Here is a 20,385-nt window from a genome sequence, read left to right on the forward strand (position 1 = left end):
ATATTTGTTTTTGGAGTGGAATTTGTAATTTTGCTGCGTTTTGTTGCTTTGCTTGGGACACTCATCTATCCATTAGCTGAGTCCGAAACACGGGCCAGAAGCCCAGAACCCACGAGTCCAATAATCATATGGGCTAGACAACATGATACTCTTCTCTCCCCATTTTGTTCGCTGTTGTCCAATAATTATCTGGACTCAACAACGTAATTACGAATTAAAAGGAAATTACGAATTTATAGGTATTTAATTATATCCGATTACTTGGAGTAAAAGAAAGAACAAGTCAACTAGTGATTCTAGATGTTTTCACAGGAACCCTAGTCACAAGGGGAGAAATATATCCTCTCCTAACTCTCTCCTATAAATAGGCAACAAATCTCCAATTCTAGAATGCGAAATTTTTTTTTTGAGATTGTGAGTAGTGCAAATACAATTGTAATCTTCTCTACTTAGGGTTTTAGTCCCTAAACCCTAAATCGTTGTTCCAATTTTTGGCATCAATCAAGTACTCTCAATCACAATTGTGCATATCCTCCAAATCAACAGTCACATCGTCAATGGCAACCTCTAGTTTGAAGCTTCTGATTGATACAAAGACTCAAAGAGTCTTGTTTGCTGAAGCGGGTAAGGACGCTGTGAACTTTCTCTTAACTCTTCTATATCTGCCCGTTGGAAATCTCATTAGGTTGCTCTCTAAGGATGGCATGGCTGGTAGCTTAGGCAATCTTTATGAGAGCATCGAAGATCTTACTCCTACATACATGCAACCCGATTTCAAAGACAATCTGCTAAAACTCAAAGAACCAGTTGAACCTAATACTCTTGGTTTGTTAACCAACGCCCAATCAAACTCAAATGCTACAAAGATTATGTACACATGTTCAAATAACGGCTGCCTCCCCATGTCTCGCAACTACACCGCGCTGCGCAACAATAATGAGAGTGGCCGCTATATAACTGATGACCCTAGAGCCGTATGTCCATCATGCAATCAAATCATGAACCAAAGGACGATTTATGTTGCTCCGTGGGATACTGAAGTGGAAACTTCCGGCGCAAGAGGGTATGTCGAAGAAGTTGTTACTTACATGATAATGGATGATCTAAAAGTGAAGCCTATGTCTACCATGTCCTCTGTAGCTCTTTTCCACAGGTTCAAGGTTGATCTTGGTGCTCTTGAAGAGAAGGTGGTTCCTCTTGGCATGGATGAGGGTGTGAAATTGCTTAAGGCATCATTGGAGTCAAAATCAGTTCTCACAAAAGTTTTCCTCGGGAACTAGATCGAAAAATCGAAACTTAATTTGCCCTTCAAGTGCTACTGCCTACTGGAATGGATCGACACACTCTCGATCAGAATTCTCTTAATTAGATGCATATTTGTTTTGGAATTGGTGTTATTTTGTTTACATTTATGTTAGTTTTGGAGGATATATCCTCTCTGCTTTGCTTAAATGACTAGTGATGACATACTTTTGGCTTTGGGTTTTAAATTTCTAAACCTTTTTGTTGCTCTTTCATGCTCTCTCATATCGAATAATGTGACAAACAGCCCCGGCCAAATTAAAACTCACCTTGCTCGTCAATGGCAGCCTCTAAAGATTATTAACTTAACAATGCAAATATATCCGGAATAAAAATTGTCATTAATAGATTTGCATTTCAATGCTTGTCAAATATGAAAAGATTATATTCTTTGTACGTAACAAATAAAGAAATGGGTGCCCTTTAAGAAAAGGTGGTTCATCTTTGCATACAAGAGGTCTTGATTCAAACAAAAGTTGGCTTGAACAACACAACCCAAACTCTGATTAACCCCAAGATCGAGTTTTAGTTTTTTTTTTTTTTTGGTTAACTGCTCAATAGGGAAAAGCTACACAGCTATTTTTATTTTTATTTATTTTAACATTATACTTTTGTTTTGTTTTGTTTTTTTTTTTTTTGGCCAAGTTTTTTTTTTAAAGAGCAAGCTTTTGTCTATCTATGGCCGGAAGAATTACCATGATTCAGGCTGTGATTTCAGCTTTACCAATCTACACCACGCAAGCTGTCAGCCTCCCAGCTAGTACTTGTGATTCCCTTGACAATGTGGAAGAGAGGTCCGAACCGCACTTGGTTAATTGGGATAAGGCGTGCTGCCCAAAATTGAAAGGTGGCCCCTTGGGCTTAATTAAAAAGGCAAGGTTAATGAACAATGCCCTTTTCACTGATGAGCTTATATCTGGTTCTTCCTACCAGGAAAGTATTATTTCAGGTTCTGATTTGCTAAATTCAAGCCTTAAAATGGAGGATAAAGCTTTGGCTCTTTCACAAAATTTTGGTTGGATCATTGGCCTTAAATGGAGATCGGGTTGTTGATAAATGGCTGGCTAAGAGAGGAGATCTGTTGCTTCGAAGAATGGGGAGAGAGGAGAGGACAGTTGTCGGTATTAGATGGCTGCACCACCGTGCAGAGCTGCGGAGAGTCAGCCCAAAGATAGTTTTCTCTTCAACTGTTAAGCAAGCCTTGGGTTGGCCTAAGTGGCGAAAGAGAGTGAGAAATGGCTTATAATTAGGATTTTAGTATACGTCCAAGGGTTCAATCCCTTTTACATAACAATAATTGAGAAAAGGATGATTCAAAAATAATAATCTTTATAGAACTTTTCAAGAATAGTGAGAAATTAGAGTCGAGTATTAAGTATTGGATAAAACTTACAGCATGCATTGGTGGTGAGTTATTATTCCTTAATACTTCACAAGTAATGCTAAATATACACATTACGACTTTAATAGAGGTGAGACCTAACTTTATATAGATATAATACACAAAGACATAACACCTTACTTGAGTAGATTTATACTAATTCCCTTGTCTTCCATGCACTAAAGTTTTCAACAGACCTAGAGTTGCAAGCATCGGAATTTCAATAAAAAACGAAGTAATAAAGGGGTTGAGAGAAGGGGCAACACAACACAATGTCTCACTCCAATTATTTATACAGGAAGTCATACAACAAGCTTAGAAAGGAAATATTGTAGCTTACAAACAAGCCATAGTTCAATGAAGACTCCATAGTTTACAGGGCATCATATCAAGTTCACCAATCTTGGACATACTAAATGACCTAATTCCACAATTTAAATGGGAAAATACTAAGCAGCAGCCACAGCTTCTGCAGGCTTTGCTTCGGGTTCTGCTGGTGCTTCAGCTTCCCAGTAGGCAGTCTTCTTGCCAGTTTTGGAAACGGTTTGCAGAACTGTCTCAGGCGGTAAATCGGTTTTCACAGTCACCTTCTGTGCCTCCAAATCAATGTCATATGATTCTACACCTGAATATGATAAGAAATAACATGTCTCATCATTCTCATACCAAGATGATATGAAATCAACTGAATATGGAATCTACATTCTGTTAATAGTGAGAACGACGATAGTAGCAAGATTCCAAATTAGCCCTAACTACATAACTGATTGTCAGAATACAAAATCTAGATGCTACCTTTAATGCTTTTGCAATCTCACAAAGGCAGGTGAACTAGAAGCAAAGTTCTTATTTTTCTTGGTTCAAAAGGCTAACCCTTCGGCTTAACTAAAAACTAAATCCAGGTGATGCATATTTACTACTAAAACCAAATCTGGGAGACTCTACCTCTATTTTTAAAAGAGCTATGGGAGAGCTGGAACATGATGCAAAGCACTAAACCACCTAGGGGAACTGGGACAATTTTCATGGTCTCTTAGCTGTCAGATACAAGGACCATGATCTATTTCTTTTTCTTTTTTCAGTTAGAGTACTGAAGTGATAACTGGTAGAGCTTTAGTGTCAACATACACCACAAAGATATATCATACTTTCAAAGAAAGTTGCTTTGAAACAATAAAAACGACATTTATGAAGATATTCACACGATGACAGATCTTTGCCTAATGGTTTATTGTTATAATTTAGTAAAATATGCATTTCAATATGTCATCTATGCATTATATAGCCTCAAATCTCAATAATGCAATATAAATGTAATTATAAATATTAGCGTATGCATGTCTAGACAAACACACAAACGCAAACCAGCAAAGCATCCCTAGAGCATTTGGTTATTTTTCAAATGCTACTCTCATAGTTGATCAACACAGTTAAAAAGCAAACTTTCCAATGAAAACAAGTCTTGTAACAAAGAGTATGGACAAGACAAAGGAACTAATTAAATGCAAGAGCGACAACGAACCTTCCAGCTTGCCAAGAACCCTTTTCACGGCCCCAACACAGCCTTGGCATGACATACCAACCTTGAGGACTACAGTCTGCACCCAGAACCAAATCCAGGATTGAATTAACCATATTGGAGAAAAGAAGAACTAACATATACCCATTTCACAGTATCCAACCTATGCTAACACATTTGCATTATCATGATGAATAAAACTCAACAATCACTTTTGCCGATATCATCTTGATCTCAAGACATAATCAGTTTCCTTTCTTCCTCTCAACTTATGCAATTCATTCTGAAGAAATCACAACCCAAAAAAGAACAAAACAAAATTGAGACCATAAAAGATTCTTGAAGTTGTAAAAAGCTTTCACGATCCCAAAATTTTCCTTTAGAGATTATTCAACCAAATAACTGTCTTTCTTTTATTGATTTTGGACGATAAAAAATCTTTTTTAAAACATTTGAACCTGGACAAGCTTCAAGTAAATGCTCAGACGAACAATCAGATAATCTGAAAGCATAATATTCTCTACATAAAGAGAGAGAGTAAAATCTCAAATCAAACCCAACATTTTACTTCAACAAATTTTGTACAATCCCACTAAAATTTCAATTGGGTATTAAAATCTCAAATCCCAGCCCATGGAATACAAATTTTTGAATCAAACCCCAGATATCAAATTGAAAGAAGCACAAGAAAACCCAAATACATGACAGTGTTAAATCAAAGAAGAAGAGCAGAGCAGGGTACCTGAGACGCCATCTTCGGCTATATGGTTTTCTGAGAAGCAACAGAGAATTAAGAGATTTGTTGTTGGAGAATGTATGATAAAATCGATTTGGTGTTGTTTTTATAATGGGGAAAAACGATTCAACGAATCATATTGTTTTTGGCGGTGGGTCGGGTTGGGTTGGGTTAGTGGAGTCAGGATCAGGTAGGGTTGAGTGGTTGACCCGCATTTTGGGGTTGGATTTATCACCCATGACATAACGTAACGTAAAAGAAATATTTATTGTTATTTCGTTTTCAGTAAACTTTTTCTTTCACTTATATTATCTATTGTATTGGTCCTATTGGATCAAACAATTATAAATAACTGTTTTTGCTTTTTGAAACAAATATCTGTTCTTATACTTTACAACTAGTCTTGCCATTTTTAAATAAAATAAACAGTGTTAAGTCTATAAAATGAGAGTTTGTTATTGTATAGAGTTGGTTACTGAATGTTTAGAAAATAATTTATCATCTTTAGAAATAATAATAGTAACAATATTTTCTGGACTTCTGCAAATTATAATATCTAGTAGTATGTCGTGATTATTTGGGTTAATCATAATAAATTGAGAATCTTTATGTTGTAATTTCGAGGCAATAAAATTCTCATGTCACACTACTATGTACCCTCCGGCCAATCTCAATAAACATTTAAGGGTTTTACTGTTGATTATAATAAAAATTTAAGGGTTTATAAACCTAAACACAGCTTTTGGCACTCCACAAGATTCATTCTGTCAATTCCGTCTATATTTTTTATTAGTTTTAGTCAAGTGCCAAGCACGTGACCTTTACTTGATTAGGAATAAAAATAGCAATTCACTTTCTCTTATTCCCCCAACATAATGCACATGACTAAACTTGACTATGTCATTAATTTGATTTTAAGGTTGCCTTTGAATTCACTTATCAAAGTCATCCAATTATAAATAAAAAAATGTGTCCCATTGTGGATATCCCCATTGTCTCTGTCAGCGTTCGAACACTAAGCACTAAACACTACATTGCAGTTTTAAGGGAATTTTCCTTTTGGGTTGTGCACTCATATATGGGATTGGAAAGGCCAAAAGTTATACGAACCTTTGGTTGGTGCATATCGTACAACTTTCGATCTCAATAGAAAGAAGAAAAAGTACAAGCTTTTGGAATGTACTATGTACTGCAACTTCTTTTTTTTTTTTTTGGCCATGAAGTACTTCAACTTCTTAACGTACGCTCTGTTCAAGCTGTACTACATGTTGAAGCTTGGAAGGTTTCTGAACCTAATTAAACACACTACTTGTTGGTACACCAACAGATATATCATATATCCTTTTGCTAGGTCAAGTAATTGGCTCCTCACCAGAAGTTGTTCAATAGGTTCCACTAACAATTTTTTCTCAAAACAGCAAATCTTTCAAGTGAAGAGTGTATACAAATATTCTTTTTACGGTCACTTATCATGTGAAAGTCGTATAATTAGTTATTGTGAAAGAGACGTTATATAAGCCAACTATATATATGTACATTTCTCCTCTCACAAATTTAAAAGAAACAAAAAATTGAAGTCAACATATATGAAAGCTTTAGACCTAATCACATAGTGCCATGGATAGAGCCACGTGGGGACCAAAGGGGACACGTGTCCCTGCTCCATTTTTCTGAGTAAAAAATATTATGTATTTAGGGCCTGTTTGACACTGTTTTTAGAATTTCCAAAAGCGCTTTCAGATTAGTAGAAGCGCTTTTAGTAGCGTTTGAAAAAAATAAATTAGAGTATTTTTTGGTTATAAAGTACTTTTGGGTTATAAAATCGATTTTAAGGGGTTTTTTGAGAAGTACCTAACATGTCCTTTTTCAAGAAGCACTTCGAAGTTTTTTTTGCATGAACTACTTTTAGAATTTATAAAAATATATTTGTGCTTTTTAGCAGAAGCGATTATAATAAAAGCGATACTAAGTAAAAATACTTATAAGAAGCAGTGTCAAACAGGCTCTTAGTTTAACTATTTTACTAAAATGGCCCCAATTAAATAATCTATTTCATCAATTTTCAATCTCATTCAGATGTGTTTCCCAATTCCCTTCATTCATGTGTCATACATCTGTCCATAGCTCTGTCCATACCATCATCAGCATGCTCTCCAAGCCTCTTTCAATCCAAGACTCTTTCAATACAAGCCATGGCTAGTAAGTAATTTAAGTGATTTCTCTCTTATTTTTTCATCTTTTTCTCTTTCTATTGTTGTACGTAGTTTTTGGGCCCACCACATAACTAATCTCATAATCCGAACCATCAATTATTTAGGCCATATTTCAAAGATCATCATTGCAAAAAATCAACTAAATCAAAAATCATGTAGTCATCTAATTGAGATCAACTAAATAGACGATCAATATTTTCGATAAAAACATATAAATAGTTGTTATTATAATCAAATAGCTAAATGACTTCCAATTTTAGAGATTTTTTACTGGATTGAACTTTGAAGTAGGGCCTAAAAAATAGACGGTTCGGATTTTGAGATTACATTGTGCAGTGGGCTCAACATGGTGGTTAGCTTTGTATTAACTTACTAACCAATTAGTTTTAGATTATTCTTATATATATATATATATATATTAGTCGGCTCTTTTTATTGCGCAAACACCGATATTTTGGCAAGCGTAATCAGTTTAATAGATAACGGAAACTTTTTCAATTGCACAAACACCGATATTTTGGCAATTAAGCATACGTAATCAATTTAATAGATAACGGAAAATAAATTTGGAAAAATTAATTAAGGAGAGAGATGCAGCAATTAATTAAGAAGAGAGAGGCGGCAAACCAATTCTCATGGACGGAAAAGTAAATTTGGAAAATAGATAACAGATTATTGGATTTAAGCCGAAACGATCTTAGTGCGCCATTCGAATCCGGAGATAATTCAAAATCCGTTATGTTTTATTATATATATATATATATATATATATGCCCCTCCTTCAGGTGTGAGATTTCACATTTAAGCTTATTTGTGGAATCTCTTATGGGACCCACTCAACATTTTATTTCGATAATCGGAACCGTCTAGTTTTTTTGTCTCCATTGAAGGATCGTGCTTGCAAAAAATTAGATTCATCGGAAATCATTTGACCGTTGATTAAATGATTACTATTTTAAGTGTTTTATCAAAAATATTTTGTTCGTCTATTTATTTGATATAAGTTTGATAGCTTAATGGTTTTCGATTTGCTTAATTTTTTACAATGATGATCTTTAAATATAGACTTAAAAATAAACAGTTCAGATCATTGAAATACAATGTGAAATGGGCCCCATATTGAGATCCCATAAATATGAAATCTCATACTTGAAACTTCTTGATATACATATATATCAGTGTAATAAATCCTTTTTTTTTTTTTTTTTGTTAAGGACTAAATATAACTGCGATGACGATAAACTGTAGCTTTATCAAGTTGGTGGTGGTTTGGGATTCTTTAGTTTGATTTTTTGTGAGAATAAAATTATTGGACGCTAGAATTTTGAGTTGGATTTATCACGCATATATTTATTGCATAAAATGCTTGCCATGGAAATAAAAGTAATTTTCTAGGAACAAAGTGCTAACAGAATGGCAACATATCAAGTTAGCAGATGCTCGATTGGCCAATCTGTGTTTGGATTCTGGATCAGTTTTTATTATAATGAAGAGCTAGATTTGTACAGGAAAGAAAAAAGGATCTTTCGTACGTTCTCAATCTTTTTTTTTCATTTGTTTTATGTCCATTCAAACAAGAGGCTGTTATATATAATCCACTTTATATAATTTTTTCAAATCTGTCTCAACTTAAATTGCTTTGCTCATATTCCTTAAATCTTACTTCAAATCTCGTTCTGAGCAAAACAAGAAGACAAAAAAGAAAAATTAAATACATCATTGACTAAAAGAATTATGTAAACGTTTGGGAGAAATTACTGAGTATGTTCCTAATACTGTGTTGCATGCTGATGTGGTGTGACCAATTTCCATAAAATGTATACACTTCCCATTACATATGTTTTGAACTTACCATTAATGTCACCATCTTAATGTCAACAGACAACATTATTTAGAGTTTAAGTCCTTATTTATTTATTTTTTTTACTTTATGGGAAGTTTCTCAACTCTCATTACAGCTCTTGGCCTAAAGAAACACTTTCCTCGTGTAGGATAGTTAACAACCAAGACTCCAGGAGGGAAAATTATCCCTCCATAAAGATAATTACTTTATGGGAAGTTTCTCAACTCTCACTAATGCTCCAGTTAATTGGTTTTTCCCTTCACCATTAGATGTAAGGTTGCTGTATTAGTGTTAGAACATAAGCAATAGACAATGTCTCCATGAATTTTGGTGACTAACTAATTAGAATTCAAAATTCATTTTCCCACCAAACATATCCTGCAGTGAGATTAAATCTTACATTAAAACTCATTCCATGCAGCAAAAGCTGGAAGGGGACTAGCTATTGTGCTAGGGACGAACCTTCTTTGAATCACAAAGAAGAAGAGTAAAAACGTACTCAGAAGTTGGAACCAATTTTCTTCAATATTCATTAATTTTAACAAATACAACCAAACATTCTTTTACAGGAAAAATACAAGAGAAGAATTCAAATAAACAAAACAATACTAAACATGTGGGGTTTGTGGGATAAAGAACAAAAAAGAAATGAAGAGGATGGGGTTGTTGATTAAAAAAGTGAAGGATGGAAAGGAAGAAAGAATAAAAGTGCAAATGAAGATGGAGGTTTTGCACTTTCAAGCTACTGGAGGTCCGGTCCTTAATCTTCTTCTCAGCTTCTGGAGGTCCGATCCTCAATCTTCTTCTCAGCTACTAGAGGTCTGGTCCTCTCCCATGAGGTCCGGTCATCAATCTTCTTCTCAGCTTCTGGAGGTCCGGTCCTTTCCTATGAGGTTCGGTCCTCAAGTCTTCTTCTTGGTCTTCTTATCCTAAATCACAACCAAGCAAAACCACAAAGTATAAACTCACAAGGGAAAGAAACATAAGTTAAAAAGAAATTTTGTTTGGTCAAAGTTAAATATAAACAAAACCATATTTTGGAGTTATAAACATGCCATAATCGAAGTTATAATTAATAGAAGTGAAAACATACCTTTTGATCATTACCATAAATTTACAGCAATAAAGGAGAAACTAATTGAACCCAAAAACCTAAAAAATCCAGAAAATAAACTAATTATACAAGAGTTTTGAACTCAATTTAACTAGAAGTCTAGAACACAAATAACCCAAAATCTAGAAATTAAGTAGAAGGTTAGAACACAAATAAACCCAAATTCAAAATCAATTCAATAATTTATAAAATCGGAGCCAACAAACAGCAAGAGCAAGTTGAGAGGATCGATTTCTATACTTGAGTCGACTCAAATCGACTGTTGGATTTGCCAGAAAAGCAGCCGGAGCAGCCGCGACTTCTCTGGCTTTGATTGGCCAGTTGGGGTGGTCCGATGAACAATTCGAACAAACCACCATATTCGCCTTGGCAAGAGGGAGAGGACCCAAGTGGTCCGACCATCTAATTCCGCCGGAAAACTAAGATCGCCAGCGAGTGCTAGGATCGGATTTGGGGTTGGGTTTTCTTTTCTGGGGTTTTTATGGGCTAACGGGTCACTGGGGAAGACATAAAGGGAGGTGGTGCTTCTTTGGGTGGTGGCCTCGCCGGCATCCTTCGCTAGACGCGCAGGCGCCGATTGCAGAGGAAAAAAGACAGGGAGAGAGAACAGAGAGAAAGAGAGAGTGAGGGTGACGACTGGGAGAGAAAAATGAGGGAAAAGGTCTGAAAATGAAGCTTTTATACTCATTAAACCCTAAGTCACAAAATTACAAAACTGCCCTTCACTTCAAACGCCCATAACTCTCAATCTGTAACTTCGATGAATCTACGGTTCGAGTCCATGGACTCGTTAGTTCGAGACCTATCCAACGAGTCCAAGTTCGAAACCAAAAGCCCAATATAACAAAAAGTCAATTTTCGGTCAAACTTAATTTAAAACAAAAATTAAAATTAATCCAAAACCTTTTTATTTTTCAAATAAATTCGCCAAAATTTTGGAATAACCTCAAAATAAAATATTGTAAAAATACGGGGTCTCACATTTTACTGTTTTGTTTAATGGGGGTTTGATTGAGGTTTGGTTGGGATTTGGGTGATTAGGGTTTGGTTGGGCAAATTGGGGTTTGGGAAAAAAAAAAAAACTAGTTTATATATAATTATACTTACATAAATAATGATAGGTATTAAGAGAGGAGTGCTCTAGAGCTAACCATTTAGTAAGATAATATAACGCTAACTATCATTTTGAGCCCACTAGGTAATGTAATTTCATGATTTGAACCGTTTATTTTGTAGGCTCTCATTTAAAGATCCTCCTTAAAAAAAAGTAACAAAATCGGAAATCATTTAGCCAACTATTAGTAAGCTAATTGTGCTCATGTAAATGGACGAACACAAGTTTTTCAATAAAACATGAAATGATTGTAATGATAATCGAATGGCTAAATGATTTCTGATTTGATTGATTTTTTGCAAGGTTAATCTTTGAATAGAGACCTAAAATATGAACGGTTTGGATTATAAGATTATATTGTGTAGTGAGCCCAAAATGATGGTTAGTATTGTATTATCTTACTAACTAGTTAGCTTTAGAGCATTTTTGGGTATTAAGATATTAACATAAATAATAGGGTTTAGATTGGGGTTTGGGAAAAAAAAAAAAACATTAGGATTAGGATATCAACAATTTAAGCTTATAAGTTATAACTTTATATAACTACTAACTAGTTTCATGGGAAAAAAAAAAACTACTAACTAGTTTATAACTTTATATAAATTTATATATAATTATACATACATAAACAATGATAGGTATATAACATTATAGAGTAATTAATAATAGACTTATATTTAGAAGCTCACATCTCAATCGTGTTTCCAACGATCTGGACCGTTTATTTTACAAAATTTCCCTTTAACTTAAAATACCCGAAACTTGATGGTCGTAGCTCCGTTTGACGTCTTCTTTGTGTCTACACTCTCGTAGTCCTGAGCCCTATCCAGCTAGACCAAAAACTCATTTAAAATCTAAACATTTAATTTTGTCAAATTAAAACCTTAAACCAATTTAATTATAAAAGCATTTCTTTTTAAAACAAAAATTTTTATAAATTCATAGAAAAATAATTTTAATGAAATATTTTATAAATTCATCCCTAAACCCAAAATGTCAATTGTCACTTTTTCAACTTTAGTTTCAAAGAAAAGAGGTCTTGTGCACAACTACCTTTATAAATTTAGTTTGGGTTAGGGGTGGGAAAAGAAAAATTATCCCGCTAATTTTCCAATTTGGTTACTATGTTTATGGAGTTACCAAAAAATCAACTATGTTACAAATTAGTGGGTTCTAAGGCAACTATTATCTCCACTATAAACATAGTAATCACTAACAATAAGTATTAGTGACCACCTCATTTGTCAATAGGCACCCTCTCATCTATGGGTGCAAAAAATAGAGGACTTTGGCCATAATTTGTTGTAGTGTGGCATGTGAATACTTATTGGCATTATGAAAGTTGTTTTTATCATAACTTAGTGGTTCGGCCGGATAAGGGTATGAAGAAAAAACAAACAAAAGAAAGGAGGGCCAATGAATAAATTAAACTAAAACCCGAAATCATATACGAGGGATCCATAACTCATATTTGGAACCTCACCTCGAATCTTGGTTAAAGTACGTTAAATCTAGTTCTACTGGTAAGTTGAGTATCCCCTTCATAAATACAAAAAAAAGTTGATTAATTCCTACTACTAGACAACTAATCATAAATACAGCCAAAAATATCCTTAAGTTAAATGACACAATTTGTTCGTTAAGCGTGTCGTCATCGCAAATCAGAGAGCCGAGCATAAAAATGATAACTGCCACACAATTACCAATTAAATAATGATAATTATCACATAGTTACCATTTCAAAAAAGTATATGGTTGTTATTGACTTACATGTAATTTACAAAAAAAAATTGGTGATGTTAGCAGCATGTTAGCACAGTGGCAAGATCCGTAAATTTCTTTTTGTTTTTGTCTAGTTGTTAATTCACATTGTTTCTCCTTAATTGCATTTTGGTCAATACTGACTATCATGGTATTTTTAAAAAATTCATTGACTAATTTGTAATATTGAAAATATTTATTGATTTTTTTTGTAATTGGTCCTAGAATATATATACTACTGATCAGTTCCACAGAAAATTATTGTATGTGATTATAACACCAAATAATCGACATGATGATGTATTGTTACCAATCCACTTATAACATGTGTACGAATTTCTCTAGTTTCACATACCAAGCCGTCAAAGTTAAAATCCCAAAAGCCGAGGAAATCCTAACATAAGGGCCCAACACAACAAAACTACTACCAAGGCCCATAAGACACAAAAGGGGCCCAAAAATTAAAGCAACAAGATCGATACTAGAATGATATCAATACCAATTGCAACCAGTTTTTTGTTAAAACTTGAAATGAGTAACAAAGAACTTGAAGTTTTTTGCATGAACTAAAATCAATACTGGAATGAGAATCTTAGCAAAACTAAAAAACAACTTAACTAAGAAAGACTTAGAACTTCTAGAATATGTTGTGTCAAAGTGATGTCTGATTAGATTAGATCAGATCTCCGAAATAATTAATATCCTGATTTTTTTGAGATAGTCGTTATAATTATCAAATTGAATCCTTACATAAATACTGCTTTATCAAGTCATACTCTTTAGATACTTCTATGCTTGATTATCTTCAAAATCCAGCCTAATTGCCATCTTAATTGATTCACTAAAAGTTATAGAAGTTTTTCGAATCTTCATCTACCGGTCTAATATTAATAGGAGTAATATTCTCTTATCAGATGATCAATAACATAACAATAATAATATGCATTATTTGAACGATGAGTTCAGATAATATAACATTATTATATTACCAAATTGTCTGATAAAAGAACATTTTGGTTTATGATATTTAAATATTGTTGCATAATATTATATGCACATGATATAGTTAAATGGCTTGTAGCTAGAGAATAAATGGTGCCCACAAATGGTAACAGGACCACGAATTCAGTCATCTTTCATCTTTTACATTCTCTATTCAAACCACCACAGAAGAAAATTAATAAAAAGGAAGAGAACAGATTCCCCTTTTTATCCATCTAAGCGTGAGCATCCAAAATTCACTTTTCCAATTGAGAATATATCGATCCATCTCATGCATGGATTAATCTTTGAAAGTGCATGTATCATCCAATCATGGTGATTCTGATTTGATCAATGAGAATAATATTGATGACAGATCGAAACGCATATCTGGGGCATATTGAATGGCCAGCTTATATTCATTGGCCAAGTTTCGCAACAATATTATTAATAATGGCATCCAAAACTACAACCTTCCAATTTGACCAAGTTGGGCAATCACTACTAGCTTACTCTTTGAAAGCTATTTATTCCTGAATAATACTTCTAAGTGGGCTAAGTTGCGCAATTAAGCATGATATATTCACTCTTTTATAAAAAGTTATTTGTTTTCGTATATTAATAATTCTAACAATAATGTTAAACTCATCAAATTTATTGATTAATATCTTACTTGTTAAAAGTAAATAAAATTAAAAATAATTGAAATATAATGTACGTCACATTATTTGGTGAGCAAACTTGATTTAACAGTACACACGAACTCTACTTCGATCTAAATAGCTGAAAATTACATGTTATACCTAGTTCAAGGCCCTTCCCACATGCCATTACTCGTAAGTCTTAAGATGATAGTAGGTAGATATATGAGACAAATTTACTGACCTGAAAGCTTTGGAGACCAGCTAACACACAAGAGGTACTATTCTTTGAGAGCTTTAATATTGAATTCAATTATTTGGACCACATTTACTAACTGGCAAAAGAAAATAATGAATAAATTCCATGCAATGATAAAAGGATGAGATTTTAAGTGCAGCTAGAATATATGACGCAAGCAAGTGGGATAGCTTCCTCTCCTTATAAGGGTCTACTCTGGTGGTTCCTCAAAACAACATTAAGCTAGTCATCAAATAATTGCATAGAGAGAACTTGAAGAGAAGGGAGAGCAAGCTAGAGACATGTCAAGATCACCAAATCAGTTCACACTGCAGGGATCTGAAGCAGCGCCGCCCAGTCTTGTTCGGAGGCCGAGTTTCGGGAAAAGGTTGGAAACCATCGAAGAGGAGAGCGAGCAGGGAAGTCATAGGAAACAATCTGCATTTGTTAATTCCAAAAGTAAGCCTGAATTTCCCAAACAGAGTCCTGCTGTGGTGGCTCGTTGATCAACAACTATATGCTAATTATGCATCAAAGTATTAAGTACTTTACGCACTACTCTTTTAATTAGAAGTGTTATTGTCCAAGTTATTAAAATTGATGTTTCCAGAACACTACATGGATATGTAGTGGTTGTACCATATGTATGTGATCGAGGAGTGTATGTTGCTCTGGAGACAACAATTTTTTAGCTCTGAAAGTAATATGTAATACCAAAGTACGTACGTACGTAGTACTCTTCTTTTTTGTTTTTTTGGACTAACGTAGCTAGTACTCGATCAAATCTACATTACATAATGGAGGAATAAAAAACCCTTCCATTATTCAGACACTTGTCATCATCATATATGATCTTGATCACGATCACGATCATAATCATCATCGATCTCAGTTCGATCTTTTTTTTTTTTGGCCACCATCATCTCAGTTCTTAAATAAGATATAGACAATATACATGATCATGTTCGATGTACCATAAAGAACTTCTTAGAAGCAAACCCAATGATATACATGGCGTAGCATGCATCAACAAGCTAGTATTTATAGCCAACTTTTGAAGTTCTTCTCAAATATTCCTGCTCCATAAATAGAAATTAAAATCTGAAAAAGGAGGGGAATTTTCATCACAGCAAATAAGGTGACTGGAACACAAGAAAGCAAAACAATTGGTCCAATTGGAATGACATGCAGTCCACGGTTTCTCTGTGAAGAGCAGTCTTGCCTAAATATGTAATTCTTGCTCCTCTTGCATCTGGATGTTCGATAAGAAACTTATTTGCAGCATTCCAATCACCATTCTTCACAGCATTGTAGAGAAAATCATATATACTAACAGATCGAAGTCGTTGGCATTGCTGTCATGTCCTTTCAAGTTTTTGTCATTTCATTAATTACTAATTGTTTTTTCGACTCCTCATAATCATTACTCTAGTATGGTTAAATTATGTGTTTTGTCCATGTAGTTTATTAAGCTTATTGTAGAATCAATTGTGTGTAGTTTATTAATATTTGCAATTTGAGGATACATAAGCATGCAACAAGCAAAATTTAGGGTACTTTAAATAGTGAAAATAAAGCTGTACTTCGATCTATTTATCCAGAAACAAAGTATATATAACTACGTACTCACACTTTGAGTTGGGGTTATCAAAACAAATTGAGCGCAGCTTGTATATATGTGAGGGTTTGGTGGTAACCAGCTGGTCTAGTCAACAATGAGACGATGCAAAGTTTCAAACTTCTCATGTATAGATTAAGAAATCGCAAGTTGTAAATCAGAAATTAAAGAAAGACTTGATATTAAGCAAAGCCAAAAGAAAAAGAAAATCAAAACTTCTCCTAATATATATACATAAACTAACAACAAATCGCACGTTGTTTCAATTGGAAAATAGAAGGCAACCATAAAGACTGCAACGTACTACCACTTGTTAATCAGAAAATTAAAGAAAGACTTGACATCAATAAAAAAATAAAAAAAAAAATAAAAAAACTTTACATGGACTAAGAAGATGCTCGATCATTCGCATTACAGTTGGCCATGTGAAACCTAATGTTGGTTGACTAATACGATTTACTAGAAGTAGATCTAAACTCCTGCTCAAATCATATATCGGGAAATTTGTTTCGACTACCAAAATTTAAACATTAGTTAAGTAGATTTTTCAAACACTAATGGGTAAGCTTATTGTAGAATCAATTGTGTGTAGTTTATTAATATTTGCAATTTGAGGATACATCCTTAAGCATGCAACAAGCAAAATTTAGGGTACTTTAAATAGTGAAAATAAAGCTGTACTTCGATCAATTTATCCAGAAACAAAGTATATATAACTACGTACTCACACTTTGAGTTGGGGTTATTAAAACAAATTAAGCGCAGCTTGTATATATGTGAGGGTTTGGTGGTAACCAGCTGGTCTAGTCAACAATGAGACGATTCAAAGTTTCAAACTTCTCATGTATAGATTAAGAAATCGCAAGTTGTAAATCAGAAATTAAAGAAAGACTTGATATTAAGCAAAGTCAAAAGAAAAAGAAAATCAAAACTTCTCCTAATATATATACATAAACTAACAACAAATCGCACGTTGTTTCAATTGGAAAATAGAAGGCAACCATAAAGACTGCAACGTACTACCACTTGTTAATCAGAAAATTAAAGAAAGACTTGACATCAATAAAAAAAAAAAAAAAAAAACTTTACATGGACTAAGAAGATGCTCGATCATTCGCATTACAGTTGGCCATGTGAACCCTAATGTTGGTTGACTAATACGATTTACTAGAAGTAGATCTAAACTCCTGCTCAAATCATATATCGGGAAATTTGTTTCGACTACCAAAATTTAAACATTAGTTAAGTAGATTTTTCAAACACTAATGGGTAAGTAAATTAATAAGGCACTAACCAATCTTTTGATAAAATTAGAGTATCCAATCCAAAACCAATTGGCAATGGGTAGAGAGGCCCAAGACTATAAGCACATATACTAAGCTCTAGTTTTCCGATGTGGGACATTGCTCCACATTACTCTCAACACGGCCCCGCACGTATGACGAGATTTTTGAGCCTTACACGTGAACAAATTGTATTGGGTGACGTGGGAGCACGTGTGGCCGTTGAGCCTTACACGCGGATAACCAAGCTCTGATACCATGATATAATTAGAGCATCCAACTCAAAACTAATTGGCAATGGGTGGAGAGGCCCAAAACTTATAAGCACATATGCTAAGGTCTAATTTTCCGATGTGAGACATTGCTCCACATTACTCTCAACATCTTTTAGGCTCACCCCAAATGTGATTCTAACATCGATCATTTAAACTGTCTGTTATTTTATTTTTACTTTTTTGTCTCCTTTGAAATATCATTCATGCAATAATCAATTGAATTTAAAATTATTTATCCGTTTGATTATCACCATGATTAAATCGTAGCTAAATTAAAATGTTTGTGCACAGTCCGCACCATCTCAGAGCCATGCTTGTCGAAGACTTCCCCTCCTCCCCATTCCTCTCCTTCTCTACAACCCCTTTTTCATTCCAACCCCTTTTTCATTCCTTAATTATCTCTTTCTTTTTTACCTTTCACTCATACTGGCTTCCTTTTATGGCGAGAGAGAGAGAGAGAGAGAGAGAGAGAGAGAGAGAGATTGCAACGGATGGGTAAAAATAGAGGCTTAGTTGGGCTAGCCTAATATTCATGTTTTGGGCCGGGCTGGTGCCACTCCTTGGGTCGGGCCGAACTCAAATTAATAAAAGGACAAAGTGCTGCCCATTATAAAAAAGGATTAATACTATTTTGCTTCCCAGATTATTACACTTGTATCAGTTTGCTCCCCAGACTTCTAATTTGGAAAATTAAGGACCCTGACTTTTTCAATTTTGCTAATTGAGGTTCTTCGGTCAATTTACACATTTTTCATCCAAATCTTTGAGGCAAAATGGTTCCTTCCATTTAGATCTTATAATTTTTTCCTCATGCATCATTTTTCCCTCATTCATTTCACTCTAAATTTTGGTTGATCATCCCGACATTTTGAATGAAAAATGCCAGCATGAGCTATTTTTATAATTAATTTTTTTGGCCAAAGCTATTTTTACATTTAGATAATCAACAAGATTCCTGTCTTACTCAAAAAAAAAAAAAAAAAAAAAAACAAGATTCATGTATGTATCCTTGTTTGACCGATCATTGCCCTCTATTCAAAATTTTAAATTTCTCACCTCTGATTTCATGAACTTCCTCCAACCCATAAGAAATCTTCATATATATATATATATATGGGAAAAATTTACAAACATGACACATACTTTAATGGTTGTTTTATTTCAAGACATTAATTTTGTTATGTGTTAATGAAAAAACACATACTTTCATTTTGTGTCAATTAAGGACTATATTTTTTTTTTCAATTTTTGTCTCAACTTTGGACTGACGTTAGACCCATCAAAACTCCACCAAATTCAGAAAAATTATACTGGGTTTAAAGATATGCATCTTATCTTTATAACCATATAAAGATCACCAAAATCAGATCTCTATAACTTCAGATAATCTGCCCCAAAGTTGTGTACCCGAAATTGTCCGATTTTTCAAATTTTTTTCCAGAGGTTCAATTGGATAATTTTGGGTACCCTATTTTTGGGCCAATTATTTGGAGTTGTAGATGTCCGATTTGAGTGATCTTTATATGGTTGTAAAGAGGAGATGCATAGCTTTAAACCAAGTATAAGTTTGCTAAATTTGATGGAGTTTTGATGGGTCCAATGTCAGGTCAAAGTTGAGATAAAACAGGGTCCTTAATTGACACAAAATAAAAGTATGTGTCCTTCATTAACATGAATCAAAATTAATATTCTGAAATGAAACAACCATCAAAATATGTGTCATGTTTGTAAATTTTTCCCTATATATATATAAAGTGAACCTTCCTGGTGAAATTTGTGGTTGTGCAACTATCATATATCGTTCCAAAGCCGGACTAATTATGCATATTTAAGCTCAACCAATTGCATAATCTAATGCAACTAGTTTGATTTAATAAAGTGTTTATTAAATTGTATATGTAATCAAGGTACAACATATATGCTGATGCATGTCAAGCCTACATGCATGTAATACTAATATGATATCATACAAATATACAATTAATAATTATATATGCCTTTCAGCTTCTACGTAGCTTCTATATCTGAATGAATAATTGTACTAGATTATGCAATGATACATTCTCTTTGTATATAAGTCCATTTCTTTTCTGTGTTTATAGCTGACTTTGATTAATTTATTTACAAAAATAGGATTTTGATTGATTTAAAGTTAATTTTTACCTAGTTAATTGATTACATGTTTAAAGTTTGGTAGTTGAAACAAATTTCTCTCTCTCTCTCTCTCTCTCTCTCTCTCTCTCTCTCTCTTATTTTTATTTTTTAATCTAAGAAACAAATTTCTCTAATCGATCTAAGCAGGAGTACGTTTAGAGCTAGCTACTTCTATTAAATCGTAACAGTTGGACAAAATTTAGGGTCTACAG

The 20,385-nt window shown here is 33.8% G+C and overlaps 2 protein-coding genes across 2 annotated transcripts; one reads left to right on the forward strand and one right to left on the reverse strand.

The window, feature by feature from the left end:
• Nucleotides 1-557: 557 nt before the first annotated feature.
• On the forward strand, nt 558-1,280 carry LOC147291297 (uncharacterized). The gene has a single exon (XM_086235909.1). The coding sequence runs from the start codon at nt 558-560 to the stop codon at nt 1,278-1,280; it is 723 nt and encodes a 240-aa protein (XP_086092035.1).
• Nucleotides 1,281-2,944: 1,664 nt separating this feature from the next.
• ATX1 (homolog of anti-oxidant 1) lies at nt 2,945-5,098 on the reverse strand. Its single transcript, XM_086236618.1, has 3 exons — nt 4,945-5,098; nt 4,206-4,281; nt 2,945-3,308 (listed from the first exon to the last, which is right to left on the reverse strand). The coding sequence occupies exons 1-3, from the start codon at nt 4,954-4,956 to the stop codon at nt 3,133-3,135; spliced, it is 264 nt and encodes an 87-aa protein (XP_086092744.1). The 5' UTR covers nt 4,957-5,098; the 3' UTR covers nt 2,945-3,132.
• Nucleotides 5,099-20,385: the final 15,287 nt, after the last annotated feature.

This window comes from Dryas octopetala, chromosome 3 (genome assembly GCF_963921425.1).
Source record: "Dryas octopetala chromosome 3, drDryOcto1.1, whole genome shotgun sequence".
In the NCBI taxonomy this organism is placed as follows: domain Eukaryota; kingdom Viridiplantae; phylum Streptophyta; class Magnoliopsida; order Rosales; family Rosaceae; genus Dryas; species Dryas octopetala.

Bases quoted from the DNA above. Each gene is read 5' to 3' on its own strand.
- LOC147291297 (XM_086235909.1), top strand. From the start codon at position 558: ATGGCAACCTCTAGTTTGAAGCTTCTGATTGATACAAAGACTCAAAGA.
- ATX1 (XM_086236618.1), bottom strand. The intron at 3,309-4,205 runs GTTCGTTGTCGC...TATCATATTCAG, and splicing joins GGTTCTTGGCAAGCTGGAAG to GTGTAGAATCATATGACATT.